We start from the raw sequence: 18,261 nt of genomic DNA, 5'->3' as shown, positions 1-18,261 counted from the left end.
GTATTTTATCATTATTATCCCTGAGGCAAACAGGATGAAGTATTGATGAAGATATCCAGAGTTACCCAGTTAGTAAGAAGCTGAGATGGATTTGAACTCATAACTTCTTGACTTCAGACCCAGAGCTCTGTGTACCAGAATCTTTATGTTCCCAGAGTCCTAATCCATATCTTGGTTCTCAATCAACCTTTTAATTACAAATGAACAGGCAACTAGGTGGCACGGTGAATAGAGTACTGGCCCTGGAGTCAGGAGGACCCGAGTTCAAATTTGAACGCAGACACTTAATAATTACCTAGTGGTGTGATCTTGGGCAAGTCACTTAACCCCATTGCCTTGCCCCCCAAAAAAAAACTAAAAAAAAAATTACAAATGAACAAGTTTAAGACACCTGGTTAGTTTTATCTATCTGAGATGGTCTAAAGCCTGGAGAATCCATGCCTGATGAATTCCCTGAGAAAGAAGAAATTCAGAGGTGATTTCAGCTTGTGGTTGTTGGTATTGGTTTTGTTTCTGTTTCAGCCGACAAGTCTGACAGGTCTTCCCCTAAAATGCCAGGTTTTAATTGATAACTTTAGAATTGATATTCTCTTTTACTTTGTGTCTTCTTACATTATTGATTGGTTCTTCATCATTTAGGGACTTGGTCATTTGTCTTTTCTTCCAGATTAAGTTGAGAATTCTTTGAGGGATCTCGTCCCGAAAGTACCCTTTATAGAACTTTGCACATTGTAGACAGTATGGTTTATTGAAGTAAAAATGAAAATAAGTCTAATAATAATGAGAATCATTATTAGAATGGCTAGAATTTATGTGCTACTTTAAGGTTTAAAAAATTCTTTATGTGAACTCTTTTGATCCTAACCACAACAGGTAGGTACTGTTATTATCATCCCCATTTTATAGATGAGGAAACAGAGGCAATACTAGGAATAACACAGCTAGGAAATGTCTAAGGCCAGATTTTATTCTGGTGTTTCTGACTCTAGGCCCACTATCTATCCATTTATGATCACAGTAGAGTTAGTGGTTAAACAGGCTTAAAAATTAATACTCATAACCTTAGAGACTAATTCTTTGCATTAAATTTGTGATGTCAAGACAAAAGGAGATAAGGAGTTTGTATCATGACCTCCTTATTCTGAAAAAGAACTGAAGATTATGACTAGTGATATCAATGACATCTGCTCAAAGTTAAATTTACTTAGAAATTTTAAACACATTATTACACAAAAACTAGAAGTCCCCATGATTCCATGTTAAATATTTAGCAGAATTAAATTGCAATTATTTGTTCTTGCCAGAGTAATTTCTCAACTGATTCTAGACTTTTTTTCTCTTACTGTAGGTATGGTTTTAATATTGAATATTGCCAGGCAACTTTGAAGTCATGTGATGGGGATGTTGGGGCCTCCCTTGAACATTTGCTCTCTCAGTGCTTTTCAGAAAGATATGCAGAAAGAATGGAAATGTCTGCAGCAGCATCCTGTGTCAGTTGGGAAGAGTGTATGGAACAAAGGCAAGAAGAAGCCTTCGCTCTCCGGTCAATCTGTGGAGAAAAATTTGTAGAAAGAATTCAAAACAGAGTCTGGACAATTGGATTGGAGCTAGAGCACCTAACAGATAAACTCTGCAATTCCAAACAGAGGAAAAGTGCCAAAAATGTACAGACTTCACGTGAAATCTGTCAATTCTATCTCCAAGGAAAATGTAGATTTGGATCAAAATGCAAATTCAGGCACGAAAATCCCTCAAGACAGCTTTCAAGAAAAGCAGAACACTCCATAGATGATTCTCATCTTAGATCTAATGGAGATGTCTCTTTTTTATATGAACTTGAAATTAGATTTTCCGAAAGTAGCAAATATCCCTTCCAAGCACCTCTAGTGGCATTTTATTCCACCAATGAAAATCTTCCTCTGGCTTGTCGCTTACACATTTCTGAATTTCTTTATGGGAAGGCTTTGACATTTGCTGAGACTGCTGAACCTGTAGTATATTCTTTGATAACTCTTTTGGAGGATGAAAGAGAAATTGTTGAATTATTGGCAAATACCCATCACAAGTATAGTGTTCCTCCAGTAAACTTGTCGCCAGTTCCCTCGATGAACAAAACAAATTCTACTGCCAATCGTAAACCAGTAACTCCAAATAATTCCTTTGTTTCCCATCCTGTACCTGAAGGTTTGTAAACTATCAAAAATATTGTTCTTTGAGTATTGAACAGAGAAAATCCATATGAAATCTTGAAGTTAAGACATTCTGTGTACTGATTCCCAATACTGCCCATGATGATGGGCAAAGAACACATCTTTTCTGCCCTTAGAGCAGTAACAAGCAGAACATGAAAATGGTTCCTACTTGCTGCCATACTTGTGAATTTTTTTATTTTGAATGAGAAGTTTCTAGTTTTTAAAATGAACTTATTTGGTTTGCCCTGAAGATCTATTTGATTTAATTATAGATTCATAGGAAGCCTGTATGATCTTAACATGTGCATGAAAGACAACATAATGCAATAGAGTTTAATGCTACATGTGATTTTTTTTTTGAATCAAATGCTTTTTTTTATACTCACCAAAAAGGCATAGTGGGATCTTGTAATCTTTGAACATTGTAGTCATTTGTAATTTAGAATATAAAGACTCTGCTTTAAACTATTTCCAGAGATACTGTGGAAGTAGAAACAGCATGATTTGACTAGATTAGATATGTGTATTAGGAGAGAGTAAGGAATTGAAAATCTGAGTGACTGGAAGGATGGTGGTCCTTTTGATGTAAATAAGGAAATTCCAATGGGGGGGGGGGGGTTGGGTTTGGAAGAAAAAAAAATAAAGAGTTCTGTTTTAGATATGTAGAATTTCAGATATCCATGGGACATCCAGTTCATGATGTCCAATAGGTGGTTAGAAATGTGGGATTGAAATTTAGAAGATTGGACAGGATGTATAGATGTGAGAATCACTTGTTTGGAGATGATCATTAAAACCAGATGTTGCGGCCAGGTCACCAACTGAGATGATATAGAAAAAGGACACCACACTAAAGAGTGGCAAAAAGTGTAATGTGGCAACCAAGAAAACTCATGCAGTTGGTCTTAGGTTCCGTAGAAAAGCATAGGGCCCTGGACGAGAGAGGTTGAGTATTCTGTCACACTTGGGTCACATCTGGAGTAATATGTTCAATTTTAGACACCATTTTTAGGAAAGTCATTGATAAATTGGGGAGTGTTCAGAGAAGATTAACCAGAAAAGGGAAGGGCCTCAAATTCTTAGGCTATATGAGGCTCAATTAAAGGAACTGACTGTAGAAAAGAATACTTTAGGGTGTACATGATAACTATTTGCAAGTGTCTAACAAACCATAACATGGAAGTGATCTTAGATTTGTTCTGCTTGCCCCCACTAATAGAATAAGAAGTTACAAAGAGATATAAGGAAAAACTTCCCAAGGTACTATCTGAAAGTAAATGTATTGCTTTTAAGACAGTGAGTTCACTCTCCCTGGAAGACTTCAAACAAAGAACAAAGAAAAGCAGAGTGTTTTCTGCAAGTTACTGCAAAATTCCCCTTGTTTAAAGTGGAAACCTTCAGTCCTGTGTTTCTATTACTAGCTCTAGTAACCATCCCTAAAGGGAACTGCTATCTTCAACTGCCTACTTACTACACTTAATTTGCTAATCCTGTGGACTCCTCAAGAATGTATTCTTTATAACTGAACTTTTTACATGAAATTTATTTGGTTTCATGTGACTCTATACCTTTTTTAAAAGCAATATTTCTCTATGCTACCAAAATTCCAACAAAAGCAGTGCCTTGAGTTTTTTTTTAAATCATCAGGTTTAAAATCTTATTTTAGCAGATATGTTCAAAGAAAGTTCTATAGATAAAGTATTTCAAAAGTTTTTAGTAAAATGAAAGCTTTACTTTGGAAATTTATCATCACCATAACCTACTTCTTCACTCTCCATTTTTATAGATGTAGATGTTTTATTAGTTGGGCAGTGCCCTTTTTCTTTGTCAGTTTAACTCATTATTAATAATGTTCCCCATTTTTTGTCTTTTTATTATCTAGTCAAGAAAGAACCAGAACCTGAGGAGGAGGAAGATGAGGATGAAGGTCTTACACCAGTTATCGTGGAGAATGAAAGCTATGTAAACTTCAAGAAAAAGATTTCTAGGAGATATGATTGGCAGGCTAAATCTGTATATGCTGAAAATGCTAAAATTTGCAAGCAGTTTCAAATGAAAAAGGTAGAGTATGGTACAAACAATTCTCAGCAGTTTATTATGGGAGAAAGGAAGTTTGATATTCCCTTTCCCACATCCTGTTTCATCTTGGTCAGTTTAGCTTCTATCTTTGAATATTAACCCATAAGGTAACAGTAAAGAGCAATAGATGATGACAAAGTTCCCATCATTCTTCGAATCATGTGGTTTTAGCACAATAACAAATCAAAGGAAACTTTGAATACAATGTGTAACAGCCCTGAATTAGATATCTACTAAAAGATAATCCAAATATGATGATTTAAATATCTGTTGAATAAACTGCTATGGTAAAGTTAGAGCCATAAACTTGGGCAAGTCATTCTGCTTTCTTGTTTACAGGAAAGGAGTTAGGCTGAATGATTTCTAATGTATTCCTTTCAGTTCTAAAATTTTGGGATTTTATATTTCTGAAGGAAAATGCTAACTTGTATATATGAACAATATTCAGAATCTGAGTAGATTTGTTGTCACTCTGAATAACAAGGCAATCAAGTTTTTAAAAATGAGACTAGAACAACTTGACTGTTCAGAGATCACACAAGATATGCTGAAAATTTTATAAATTTTATAAATTTCTTAGTTGATGGAAAATTCTATTCACAAAAGCAGCCCCATGGCTCCTCAGTGCAGAGCTGGATCACCAGATGAGGTTCTTGTGCAAGAAGGTGATCAAGAAGCTATTACTGGGTAAAATAGTAAAAACAATGTCCTCAAGGCTTGGTGAGATAATGACTGCCCAACCTGATTGTTTTGATACCTTTGGATTATATTAGGCTTCCAGACAATACCAGTCAATTCTGCAAGAGAGACGATCACTCCCTGCTTGGGAAGAAAGAGAAACCATTCTTGATTTGCTGAGCAGGCACCAAGTGCTTGTTGTGAGTGGTATGACCGGGTAAGAGTGTGATGTATTTTTAATGGAGATTTAATCTATTAGAATGTGGTATGGCCTCTGTTTAACCTAGATCAACTATATTCTAGGAAAACATTTGTTTGCATCAGAGTAGAACTTGTTTTTTTAATAGTAGTTGGTACTAAATTGATTGGGGTTTTTAATTTATTTGGACTATTTTTATTTTCTTTTTGACAAATGCTTATAAATAGTCAGAGGGAGTACTCCACTTGCAATCCTTTAAATATTGAAATACCTTTAGGATAATATTCCATAAGAAGGCTCATATTTGAATTTAGAGAGTATAATTTATAGTATTTATTTTGAAAAAGAATTCATCATTAGAATTTTCTGTGGTTTTTAGCAAAGCCCTAAATCTATTATTGTTGGCATAATATTGGACGTATTTCCCCTAGTGTATGAGAAAATCTACCCAAGAGTAAATGTAAACTTAATTTTGTGTTGCACAAGTGTGATTTTAATTTTGTGGGTTTTTTTTAACATATAAACATATTTTATCAGGATTCAAAGGTATTTGTAATGCCTTTGTATCTATAACTTCCCCCATCCTGCCTGAACTCTTAAGGAATAAATATTAAGGGAGAAAAATATCCAGTGTTTTAATAACAATTTAATATTGTTATGAGGAAATATATGCTGTATATTTTTATTTAATTTAGAGCATTTAGACATGAATTAATCTTTTAGTCAAAAGTATAATCTTCAAAAAAAAATATAATCTTCAAAAGTATTATGTCTCAAAAAGAGAGGCATCTAGATGGTACAGTGACTAGACTACTAAACTTGGAGTCAGGAAGACCTGAGTTCAAATCTAGTCTCAGGCACTCACTGGCTTTTGACCTTGGACAAATTACTTCCCTCTGCCTCAGCTTCCTCATCTATAAAATGGGGAAAATAATAGCCCCCAATTTCCAGAGTTGTTGTGAGTACCAACAAAAATCTTTGTAAAGCATTTGACAAGCCTGAAAGTGCTGGAAAAATGCTAATTATTGTTACTTTTATGGTTGTTGCTGTCATGTTCAGCATCCTCATTTTATGGACAGATAAATTGATTTGTCAGGAATTTGGCCTTTCCATCTGAGATCTTGTAACCTGAAGATTCCTAATCAAGCAACTATAAATTAAAAGTTTGTAAGATTGTTTTTTTTCTTATAAATGAAATGTATATTAGCTCATATATAACTAATAATATCTCTGGTTTTATTCCTTTCTACAATATATGATCACTTATCAATTTTTCTAAAGAAAAGCTAGAGAAAAACTAGAAATAAAATTTGCTTTGGATGGGGGAATCTTTTTGATATAGATGTGGGAAAACTACACAGATCCCTCAATTTATTCTGGATGATTCTCTGCGTGGGTCACCTGAGAAGGTGGCAAACATCATTTGTACCCAACCTCGACGGATCTCTGCAATTTCCGTAGCTGAACGAGTGGCCAAAGAGAGAGCAGAAAAGATGGGTCTTACGGTGGGATACCAAATCCGCTTAGAGAGTGTCAAGGTTTGTATAGTTTGTTTACTCATTGGTGATATATTTACTACTGTTACTGGATTAAGTGACTTGCTAGGCAATTGTTAAGTGTCTTGAGTACACATTTGAATTCCTGACTCCAAAGCCAGTGCCCTATCCACTGCTCCACCTAGATGCCCCTCACTGTTATTTTTAAAAGAGTATTTTTGATCTAAAGATTTACAGAGGGGCGGCTAGGTGGCGCAGTGGATAGAGCACTGGCCCTGGAGTCAGGAGTACCTGAGTTCAAATCCGGCCTCAGACACTTAATAATTACCTAGCTGTGTGGCCTTGGGCAAGCCACTTAACCCCATTGCTTTGCAAAATCTAAAAAAAAAAAAAATTACAGAAAGTTTGGGTGATGAATCTTCAGGTTAGAGTTAATTAGTGATCCTTAGAACGGTGCAAAATGCTTTTAGAGAAATTTTGAAGTAAGTCTTATTCAAGCATATCTCTAATTTCTATAAAGGTCTTTTAATCTTCATTAACAGAAATTACAAATTATGTTGTTATTTTTTTAATTTTAATTTTTTTGCTTTTTTTGGACTAGTAATTTGTTGACTTTATTCAAACAAGAAGTGTTGCGGCTTGCTTCACCTTGGGGGGCCCTATCAGTGACGACCAACCTCCCGGAGGGGAGTTGAGAATAAGGAGTCAAGCCACACTGCCTTATGCCTCCAGCTAAAATTTATTACTGCTTAGCTTCTACATATATACTGTTAGGTCTTCCAGGGTAGAACAAAGAAAATGAGGGAATGGGGGGGATGTGCCAAGCGGGGTCTGCGTGCAGTATTTGCGTTACAGGATAAGGGGGTACGTTGGGGGGAGGTGTTAAAACACAGCTGTGTCCTGTGCCCTTGGGCCATGGGACAGAAAGACCAGTTCCCAAGGACTCTGGCACACCTTATCTCTCAGGGCGGCATGCCAGCTCCTGAGACTGAGTCCAGGTGGCGGGGCCATTAGAATAGCCTGTGTTCCCACAAAGAAGCAATTTAACAATTCTGATTTGTATTTGCTGGCCACATTCACTTGTCTGTTTTATAATACTTCCTAATCTTATTGTAGACTTGAAATTTTTGTGTGAAGTAGAATTGAATTCACTTGACAGCAAGAGTATTAGTTAAATTTAGGTTTAACAGAATAAAATTATAGAGAATGCTAAATTTAGAAGGGACCTTCAAATTCAGTCACTCAACTTACAGATAATATTAACTCTTAATATTAATTAACTTAATCTTCATTTAGTTAATATTTTTTGGTGCTTTAAGAGTCACAAATTTTTTTCTCCTAACTCTGTTCAAATACTATTACTGCTACTTTACAGGTAAGAAAACTGAGCTAAGATCTAGAGCAGTTATTTTATCAGGCCCTGGCACATAGTTGGTGTCAGGGTCCAGGCTAAAACCCAGGAGTGCACACTGCCAAGTCTGTGCTTTTTTTTCTGTTATGCCATAATAAGTCCTGGTTGTTCTAATAGTTTATATCCCTTCCTATTCAAAACTGGGCAAAAGCTAAGCTTTAGGGGTGTATGTCTGTTTTTTTGGCTGATTAAATGTCTGTCTCTTGTCCTTTTATATTTAAGTCCTCCGCTACCAGACTATTGTACTGCACGGCGGGAGTCTTGCTGAGGCGGCTGGAAGGAGACGCTGCTCTGCAGGGTGTTACCCACATTGTGGTGGACGAGGTTCATGAGAGAACAGAGGAAAGGTAAGAGTCCCTGCCACTGAGCGCTGGGTCAGAGTGAAAAGTGCCATGATTATTGGATGGTTAGAAGGACCTGTTTGGAGGGTGTGTCAAGACCAAGTAGTTCACTAAACTTGGCAGCATCTAGTCTAAGTAGATTATGATGGTAGAGAACGACTCCTTCACCATCATCATCATCATAATCATCATCATATATATTTTTATATATGTATCTATATCTATAGATATATTTTTAAGTAAAACAAACCTACCTGGACGTAATGCCATGCCTGCTACATTTCATTCTTTATCAGTCACCAGCTAGCTCTTTTAATTTCTCTTAATCATTTAAAGTTGATAGTTGTTCAGAAAGAATTTGGACTATTATGTGATATGGTCCAGGGACATGCATCAGAGCTTGTATAAAATAGTTGAAAAAGGGGAGAGGCACCAAAATATGAGCCACATAACTATCAGCAACCCAATCAGAGGGACCACAACAGAGGAAAGTGACAAGACTATTCAGAGTTAGTGACAGGGAACAAGCCTTTATTATGTACCTGCAATGTGCTAGGGAGAGTTCATTGCTTCATGGGTCCATGATTTCATTCCACAAGAGATGTGGGGACAATCCTCTCTGGTGTTAGCTAGGCTGACAATGACAGACATCAGACCACATTGTTAGAATGCCAAGTGTACATGAGCCAAAAAGATTATTTCATAGAGAACTCACACAGGGAAAGCTCTCACAAGGGAGCCAGAAGAATCCTGAAGATCTCGCTTAAGAACTTTGAAATTGATTGTGCAGCATGGGAGACACTGACACAGGAAGGGCTGCTAGGTGATGCAGTGGATGGAGCACTGGTCTTAGAGTCAGGAGGACTGAGTTTGAATCCAGCCTCAGATACTTACTAGCTCTGTGACCTTGGGCAAGTCACTTCACCCTGAATGCCTCACATCCAGGGCTATCACCAGTCGTCCTGATTCATATTTGAGCATTGGACCCAGATGACTCTGGAGAAGTAAGGCTGATGACTTAGCACAACTCCCCCCACACACACATACACACTCAAATCCTATTCATGGTCTTCTTCAATAATGAAGGACAAAACAACTGACATAGGACCTCCCAATATGGTGTGCCCTCATCAGAGAGGGTGCTGTGCTTTATGAGCAAGGTAAAATAGAAGCAGCTCAAAGGAAATGTAAGATATATAAGTTTAGAGTAAGCATCTGGTGTTCACATGGACCATTTGTGCCCAACCTGTGGTGGAGCATTCAGAGTTCATATTGGTCTGATCGGCCATGGTTCAGCATACTGTAATTTGTCTCTAATACAGTGATGCCATTGAAGAGCAACAACCAATCAACCAAACAGAGCTGACAATGACAGACACCATTAGGCTGCACTAAAAGCCATTCAGCATAGTAGTACCTGCCAGAACTTGTTCTCTGTTGCCACAGCTTTCAAACACTATCCATTTCCAATAAAGAATTGATGGTGTCTGAATGCAATTTGAACCATACTGCTTTCATTTTTTAATTTTTTTCTTGTTTTTTCCTTTTATTTCTTTCAAAATATGACTAATGTGGAAATTTTTACATGATTGTATGTATCACCTATATCAGATTGCTTGCTGTCTTGGAAAGGGCAAAGTAAGGAAGGAGAGGAAAAAAATTTGCAACTCAAAAATGAATGTTGAAAATTGTCATTATGTATAATTGGAAAATATAGAATACAATAAAAAATTTTTAAAAAGTCCAGGAACTACCTCTTTGGCACCATGAGCAATCAAAAGACAAAGACCTAGAAAGACAAAGATAGAAATGTCCTTAATCTCAGAATTTTTATTCTATTGAGGAAATGTAGTATGAACACAGTTATGTAGATCAAATGTAATTGGAGTAAGAAGAGGGTACTAACCTTATGATGTGTGAGGGAGGGGAATCAGGAAATACTCAACAAAGGTATTGACACATGAATGAGCTTTGGTGAGAGGTGGGGATGAGAAGAGTGCATTCTCAGGAAAGGTAGTACAAGCTTATATGAACACTCAGAGGTAGCAGATCAAATATGGAGTTGAGAAGTCACTTTGTCAGAGGTAGGCAAGATGAGGAGTCAGGTAATAAAGGGCTGAAGTACAAGTTTCTAGATCAGGCTATGGGAGTTTTTTATCTTTTATTCTGGAACGATAGGGAGCTCCTGAGGGTTTTTTATGAAGGCAGGAGCAGGTATAATCTGCACATTAAGAAGTTTATATTGCAGCTATTTGGAATGGAGAAAGGAGAGATTGGCATCTCTTCTGAGTTAGGAAGCTATGTGAATAATAAGACAAGAAGTGGAACATAGACCAGCAAAGAAGATTAAAAAGAAGTAGTCAGTCCGCTGGTAAGAGAGCCAACCAGCTATGGAAACCAAAGGAAAATATGGTAACCAGAAGAAAGAGATGATGCAAGAGGCTGAGGAAGAAGAAAAAGTACACATTCTATCAGTTCCTGAATTCTAATGCTTCTGCCTGCACATCATCACTAACATCTCAGCCCTTTCCTCTACTTATACCTTAGATCTGGAGAAGTAAATGAGAGCAGACCTGTGAGGGGCTTCAAGTTGCCAGGCTGGGGAGTTTTTCTTTTATTCCCCAAGCAATAGAGAAACATCAAAGAGTCTGCCTCGACTCTAGTTCATTTCTTGCTTTGAGAATTTCACCGTTCGCTTGACTGGTCTCCCAGTTTCCAGTTTTTTGCCTCTCTAATTGATCCTCCATCTATCCATTGATAATCCTGAAACACCGATTTGATTGCGCCATCTCTGTACTTACCTCTAGGATAAAATATTTATAAACCTCATTAAACACTTAAAGCCCTCTACACAGTTTGCCTCCCACTTACCTCTCCAAGCCTAATTCATATTATTTTGCTCTATGAACTTCATGTTTTCTGTATATTGGCCTGTAAATTATCATTGTTGTTGCATCTCTGTGACTTCCTGTGAGCATCCCCACCATTCCTTCCTTGCTTCCCCTTAACATTTTTAGCATTTTTAATTTTACTTTTAGTTCCGAATTCTTTTTTCCTCCTTTCCCTCCCATCCACTGGGAAAAATAAAATCCATTATTAGTATGTATCATCATGCGAAACAAATTCCCACATTAGACATGCTGAGAGAGAGAGAGAGAGAGAGAGAGAGAGAAGAGAGAGAAGAAAAAAAATACAGTAAAATTTGTATTCTGAGTCCCTCTCTGGAGGTATATAACATGCATCATCATGAGTCCTTTGGAATTTTGGTGATTTAGCATGTCAATCAGAATTCTAAAGCCTTTCAAAGTTGATTATTGCTACAGTAGCATTGTTATTGTATAAATTGTTCTGCTACTTTACCTTGCTATCAATTCATACCAATATTCCCAGGAATGCCTTCTAGTGTCTCATCACATTGATAGCATCACTTATTTAGGCATTTCCCATTTGACGGGAACTCAAGAGTTGTGCTAATTTACATTTCACTAATCATTAGTTATCTAGAGTATTTTTTCATATGACTTGTGATAGCTTGGGTTTTTTTCCCTCCTGAAAAATTGCCTTTCAGTGAGAAAAGGAGGATCACTTGCGTAACTAAGTAGAGGATGGACTGAAGGGAGGGAGGCAGGGAGGTGAGTAGCTGTCCAGGCCAGAGAGATTGAAGGACTGCATTAGGATGTTTTAAATGACAGAGCAGAAAAGTGGGGCAGATACAAAGGTAGCTGACTTGACTACAGAATGGGAAAAGGAAGCATAACTTGTAGTGACAAAGTGTTGGAAGGGGCAGTGGGGTAGAAGGAATAGGCTGACTCTGCCTAACTCATTTTGTCCTGGTAGGGAAGGAGCTTCCTAAATCTCAGATATGGCCAGGAATGCAGTCTTTCAGAGAGAGTTGTATGTCCAATTTGGAAGCTTAGTGAGGTGAAAGAGCCCTAGAACAGAAGAGTAGTTTGTTCATAATAGAGTTGAGGAGATAGGTGGGTGAGTAGACAGGAGTTAAGTAAGACATAGCAAGGGAAAAGGATTTTGACATCAACAGTAATCATCAATCATAGGGATTAGGAACCAGGAGGTGGAAATTGATTAGCCATAGGCTGATTGTCTTGGAATATTATTCTTCAGGGTCCTGGGATGACCAAGATCAGGATGGGGCAGCTTCAAAGCACAGCTGTTTTTTTAAAACTCTACAGAACTTAAGGGCAGCTAGGTGGCGCAGTGGATAGTGCACCGGCCCTGGAGTCAGGAATACCTGAGTTCAAATCCAGCCTCAGAGACACTTAATATTACCTAGCTGTGTGGCCTTGGGCAAGCCACTTAAGCCTATTGCTTTGCAAAAACCTAAAAAAAAAACAAAACTTCTACAGAACTTGGAGTAGACAAGGTGAGGGAGAACAACCCACTTGTGGATGATATTTATTCCTCACTCTTGAGGAAATATCAGGAGTGGTGATACCATCACAAGCACATGAATTGAATTTGAGTGAGGGGATATTATGCTTAGTCACCAACCTTACTTTTTCCTCTGGAGCCATCTGGGTCCAGTGATCAGATATGAATCAGAATGACTGGAGATGGCCCTGGATGGGAGGTATTCAAGGTTAAGTGACTTGCCCAAGATCACATAACTAGTTAAGTGGCAGGTGTCTGAGGCTGAATTTGAACTCTTGTCCTCCTGACTCTTAAGACCTGTGCTGTATCCACTGTACCACCTAGCTCCTTACCTGTGGAAAGGCAGAGATGAGAGAAGGGATGTTGTGTGTGGGGGATTGGGAAGGTGTAGTGTGGCTAGATTGAGAAGAGTTTTAAATACCAAAGAGAAAAATCTATGCCTACAGCCTCTCATTTGATTTAAACAACCCCTGTGGGAGGCAGGTAGTGCATTGAGGTTATATCATTTCTATTTTACAAATGAAGAACAGCAACTTAGGAAGTTGGGGGAACTTGCCCAAAGATACTCTTTGTTCTACACCATATGCCCTCACAATCTAAATAAATAAATTGTTCTCCTCCCACTAAAAAGTATATGATTAGTAAAATACATGTGTAAAAGATAGTCTTGAAAAGCACAAATCAAAACTACAAGTGGGTTTGTAGAAGAGATAGACCTTTTAAAAAAGGGGAAAAAAATACAAAGATAGGAAAATATGGGAAACAAATGTAAAGAGTTGCCATTAAAAAAAATCATCAAGGGGTAGCTAGGTAATGCAGTGGATAGAGCACTGGCCCTGGAAGTCAGGAGGACCTGGATTCAAATCCACCCTCAGACATTTAATACTTACTTAGCTGTGTGACCTTGGGCAAGCCACTTAATCCCATTTCCTTGCAAAAAACAAAAAAAAAATCCTTAAACCACTGTTGGGATATATAATGCATTAAGAGTCATTTGCAGATTTGCATTGTAGAGTTTGAATTTGTAAAGATTATAAAATTTTTAAGGAAATAAGAGCAATAAAAAGAAATAAGAACATAAGATAAGTATCTATTTTGAAGTCGGTTTCTATTGCAAGATAATAATCAGGAATTTTTTTTTTAATGAGGTAAATCTGCTCCAATTGACAAATGGTCAAAGGATATGCAAAGACAATTTACAAATGAGAAAATCAAAGCAATTCATAATCATATGACAAATTGCTCTAAATCACTACTTATTAGAGAAATGCAAATTAAAGCATCTCTGAGGTACTAACTCACACCTCTCAAACTGGCCAATATGACCAGAAAGAACAATGATCAATGTTGGAAGGGATGTGGGAAACCTGGGACAGTAATACATTGGCAGTGGAGCTGTGAACTCATCCAACCTTTCTAGAAAACAATTTGGAATTATGCCCAAAGGGAAATAAAAATGTGCATACCCTTTGATCCAGCAATACCACTACTGGGTCTGTACCCTGAAGAGATGATGAAAAAGGGTAAAAACATCACTTGTACAAAAATATTCATAGCAGCCCTGTTTGTGGTGGCGAAGAATTGGAAATTAAGTGAATGTCCTTCAATTGGGGAATGGCTTAACAAACGTGGTATTTGTATGTCCTGGAACACTATTGATCTGTTAGAAATCAGGAGGGGTAAGAATTCAGGGAAGCCTGGAAGGATTTGCATGAACTGATGTTGAGTGAGAAGAGCAGAACTAGAAGAACATTGTATACCCTAACAGCAACATGGAAGTGATGATCAGCCTTAATGGACTTGCTCATACCAACAGGGCAGCAATCAGGCACAATTTTGGGGTATTGGCAATGGAGCATACCATCTGTACCCAGAGAAAGAATTGTGGAGTTTGAACAAAGACCAGACTATTACCTTTAATTTAAAAAAAAAATTATCTTACTATGTAATTTTGCTCTCTTATACTTTATTTTTCTTCCTTAAGGATATGATTTCTCTCTCATCAGATTCAACTTAGATCAATGTATACCATGGAAACAATGTAAAGACTAACAGACTGCCTTCTGTGGTGTGTGGGGGAGGGAAGCAAGATGGGGGGGTATTGTAAAATTCAAAATAAATAAAATCTTTCTTTTATAAACAAAAAAAATGAGGTAAATCAGAATGGAACAAATATTTGACATTGGATTTGGTTGCCATGTGAGCATATTTTTCCTTCTCTTTAGTGATTTCTTACTGCTAGTTTTGAAGGACGTTATGTTGCAGAATCCATATCTTCGTGTTGTTCTAATGAGTGCCACTTTGAATGCTGAACTTTTCTCAGAATACTTTAATTCCTGCCCAGTTATTAATATACCAGGTGAGAAAAATGCTTTGTTAAGTTTTGCATTATTATCTATGACTAAATACATGTGAAATAGTTTAAAATTGTACTTCAGTAAAGGACTATATTAATAGTTTTTTCTGCATAAGAAGTGCTTATCCTAGCAATAAATCAATTTATGAAACTGACATTTAATCCAAGTCATTTGCAAGTCAAGATCTCACCCTCCTGATGTCATTGGCCCTCTTTGAGAATGAAGTATGATGAACAACAAAACAAACAATAACTATTATGCTATATTATTGCAGTATAATGTAACTCACCATCCCCTATTGTTGGACCTTTAGGTTGTTTCCACTTTTGCAGTTGAATGAAATGCTGCTTTGCTTTTTTTATTTGTTGTTTGATGTCACTTTTAGTTGATTGTCACTAATATAGAATTGCTAAGTCAAAAGTTAGGTTCATTTTTCTAGCTTTTATTGCCAGACCTCAAAATGATTATGCAAGTTTGCAATTTTATCAGCAATAAATGAGTATTTTACTACCAGCTACCTCGAAACTTTTGACTGTGGCTACCAATTTAAGAAGATATTTTTGCTGACTCAGGAAATAATCTTAAATTGCTGCTAACCCAGCTTCATCCAGCTGAAAATTTCCTCTTACCAACCAATTAATTCATTGAATGAAAGAGCTGATTAAGCCAGTTGGCTTTAGTCTGTCCTACTGTCACGTACTCTACCCTAGCATAGGCCCAAGTTTTTTTTGTTTTTTGTCTTTGCAAGGCAGTGGGGTTAAGTGACTTGCCCAAGGTCACACAGCTAGGTGATTAAGCGTCTGAGGATGAATTTGAACTCAGGTCCTCCTGAATCCAGGGTCAGTGCTCTATCCACTGCTCCACTTAGCTACCCTCTGGGCCTAAGTTTTTTTTTTTTTTAATTGATTCTGGAGACCATAGGGAGATGCTCAGATTTTATTAAGTCAGGTAGGGAGAGTTGGGGAAGAGCAATGACATGCTCAGGTTTCCACTTAAGGAAAATCACATCAGCATAGGAGATGCCTCCTGAGTGGAAGATGAATTTGAGTGGGGGAGATCAATTTAAAAAACTATTTTACAGTCTAGACAAGAAATCTGTAAATTTATCTCTAGTCTTTCTTCTGAGCTCTAGTCCTGTAAGCATCTCAAATTCAAAATGTCCAAAACAGAACCCATGGGAACTGATGAAATCATCACATATTAGTATAGTATAGAGGGGAGAAAAGAAAATGGCCTATAACACAGATTTAGAAAATATTCAAGTGAATGTCAATGAAATATTACATCCTTCAAGTTTTTTTTAATGATTTTTTAAAATTAACAATAATCTGTTTTCTCTTCCTCTCACTCCCACCCCTCCCCACCACTGAAAAAAAGAAACAAATATCCAGAGTCAAACAAAATAAATTCCTACATTGGCCAAAAATTATGTCTGATTTTGCACTCTGAATATATCACCTACCTCTCTTTCAGGAAATGGATACCATGTTTACTCATCTTATTCTCTGGAATAATTTAATAGAATTCTTACAGCTTTCAAAGTTTTTGTTTATACAGTAATATTTTTGCATAAATTGCTTTCCGTTATGTAAAGTGAGGTCTGGTAAATATTATTTCTAAATATATTTGTTCTGTATAAATCGCTAATGTTCATAGAAGTAGAAAAGGAATAAAATTGAGAATAATAATAATCTTGTATTTTGAGAGCACTTTAAGATTGTCCATATGTCATATCACAGCAGACAAATAAATACCCCCAATTTTTTGTATCCTTCAAGCGCTTTCATCAGCCCTGATTTTCAGTGCTCCACAGCTTTCAAGTAATTGACCTGACAAAAGTTAATATAAAATTTTTGGACTTTTTCCTTATCGTAAACATAGTAACAATATAAATTTAGCATTAAATATTAGTCATTAGTCTTTAGTTTTTCTTGCAGTTGTTTACATGTAAATAAATGAATTTTTACAAACAAAAATGTCAACTTTTCAATCACTTCCTCTAAAACTCCATCAAGATTCTGTCTTGTCACATTCCCTTTTCTTCTTATTTGATCACAGCTAATGATATTCACTGTTCCAGAAGTTTTTATCTTTTTGTTTTGTTATTTCATAAAGTTCTTCCCAGTTTTCTTGATAACTCTTCATATGTGTTCGCCTTGGTTGCAGCAGAGTAGCCCATAGCAGTAATGTACCACAATTTATTATCATTCTCCTTTCACTAGACATTTAGGCTGCTTCTAGTTTTTTTGCAATCACAAATAATGCTGGTATAATTAAAAAGATATCACTTGAAGGATATATTTCCAACAGTGATACTATTGCATCAGGGAATTATTTCTGCAACTTTTACTTTTTGCCTTGGACTGCCATAAGCAGTGAATGAGGGTACCTGTTTGTGTTCCACAATCATACCACCATTGAGTTTCATTTCCTTTTGTTATTTTTGACAGTTTGATGAATATAATTATGGTGGTACCTCAGAGTGGTTTTAGTTCTTATGCCTTTTGATTATTAATGCGATTGAACAATTTTTAAGGACTTGAAAACAATTTGTGTTTTTTCTTTTGAAAATTATATTCACATACATTTACCCATTAAAAAACCATTTATAATATTTTAAACCTGTTATTGATTTACAGAAAAAACTGTGCACCCTTTTAAGAGCTTACTTCAACCAAGAGGCATTCTTTTCATATTTATTTTCTCTTTGTAGGCCGGACATTTCCTGTTGATCAGTTTTTTCTGGAAGATGCAATTGCTATGACTAAGTAAGAACTGTATTAAGGTTCGCTGAAAACCAGTTGAATAAAACAGGTTTTTTTTTCCCTCTACAGACTATTATCTAGTAATATGCCATTCCTTCTTTCATTTGTTATCATTGATTAGTGTCTTCCTTTTCTAAATTTTAATATTTCCAATTATATATGCTTATTGATTTTAAGTGGTCTCATTTTAGAATCTATCACAGCTTCAAGCCAGTTCCTATTTATTTTGATGTCATAAATATGATTCTATTTTATCCTTTTTTCCTTAATATCCCCTAATATCTTTAGGCAAATATTATAGAAAAATCCAGATCTACCTAAAAGATAAATTAGGAGATGAATTTTATAAAATGA

General features: G+C 36.5%; 1 protein-coding gene across 9 annotated transcripts in view; it reads left to right on the top strand.

Annotated features, from left to right (window-relative positions):
* Nucleotides 1–18,261, top strand: part of DHX57 (DExH-box helicase 57) — a 79,848-nt gene that overhangs the window by 29,467 nt on the left and 32,120 nt on the right. For all 9 annotated transcript variants that reach the window (XR_012472014.1, XR_012472012.1, XR_012472013.1 and 6 more), the window contains exons 5-11: nt 1,349–2,184; nt 4,075–4,253; nt 5,045–5,166; nt 6,491–6,686; nt 8,278–8,402; nt 15,011–15,144; nt 17,856–17,910. Coding sequence is in view for 2 of the 9 variants with exons in the window: in XM_074204119.1 (XP_074060220.1) it covers nt 1,349–2,184; nt 4,075–4,253; nt 5,045–5,166; nt 6,491–6,686; nt 8,278–8,402; nt 15,011–15,144; nt 17,856–17,910 (1,647 nt within the window). In the remaining 7 variants the exon portion in view is untranslated. The remainder of the gene's footprint in view (nt 1–1,348; nt 2,185–4,074; nt 4,254–5,044; nt 5,167–6,490; nt 6,687–8,277; nt 8,403–15,010; nt 15,145–17,855; nt 17,911–18,261) is intronic.

Source organism: Macrotis lagotis, chromosome 1 (genome assembly GCF_037893015.1).
Source record: "Macrotis lagotis isolate mMagLag1 chromosome 1, bilby.v1.9.chrom.fasta, whole genome shotgun sequence".
NCBI classification, from domain to species: Eukaryota; Metazoa; Chordata; class Mammalia; order Peramelemorphia; family Peramelidae; genus Macrotis; species Macrotis lagotis.
This window is presented reverse-complemented; position numbering and strand designations above follow the sequence as displayed.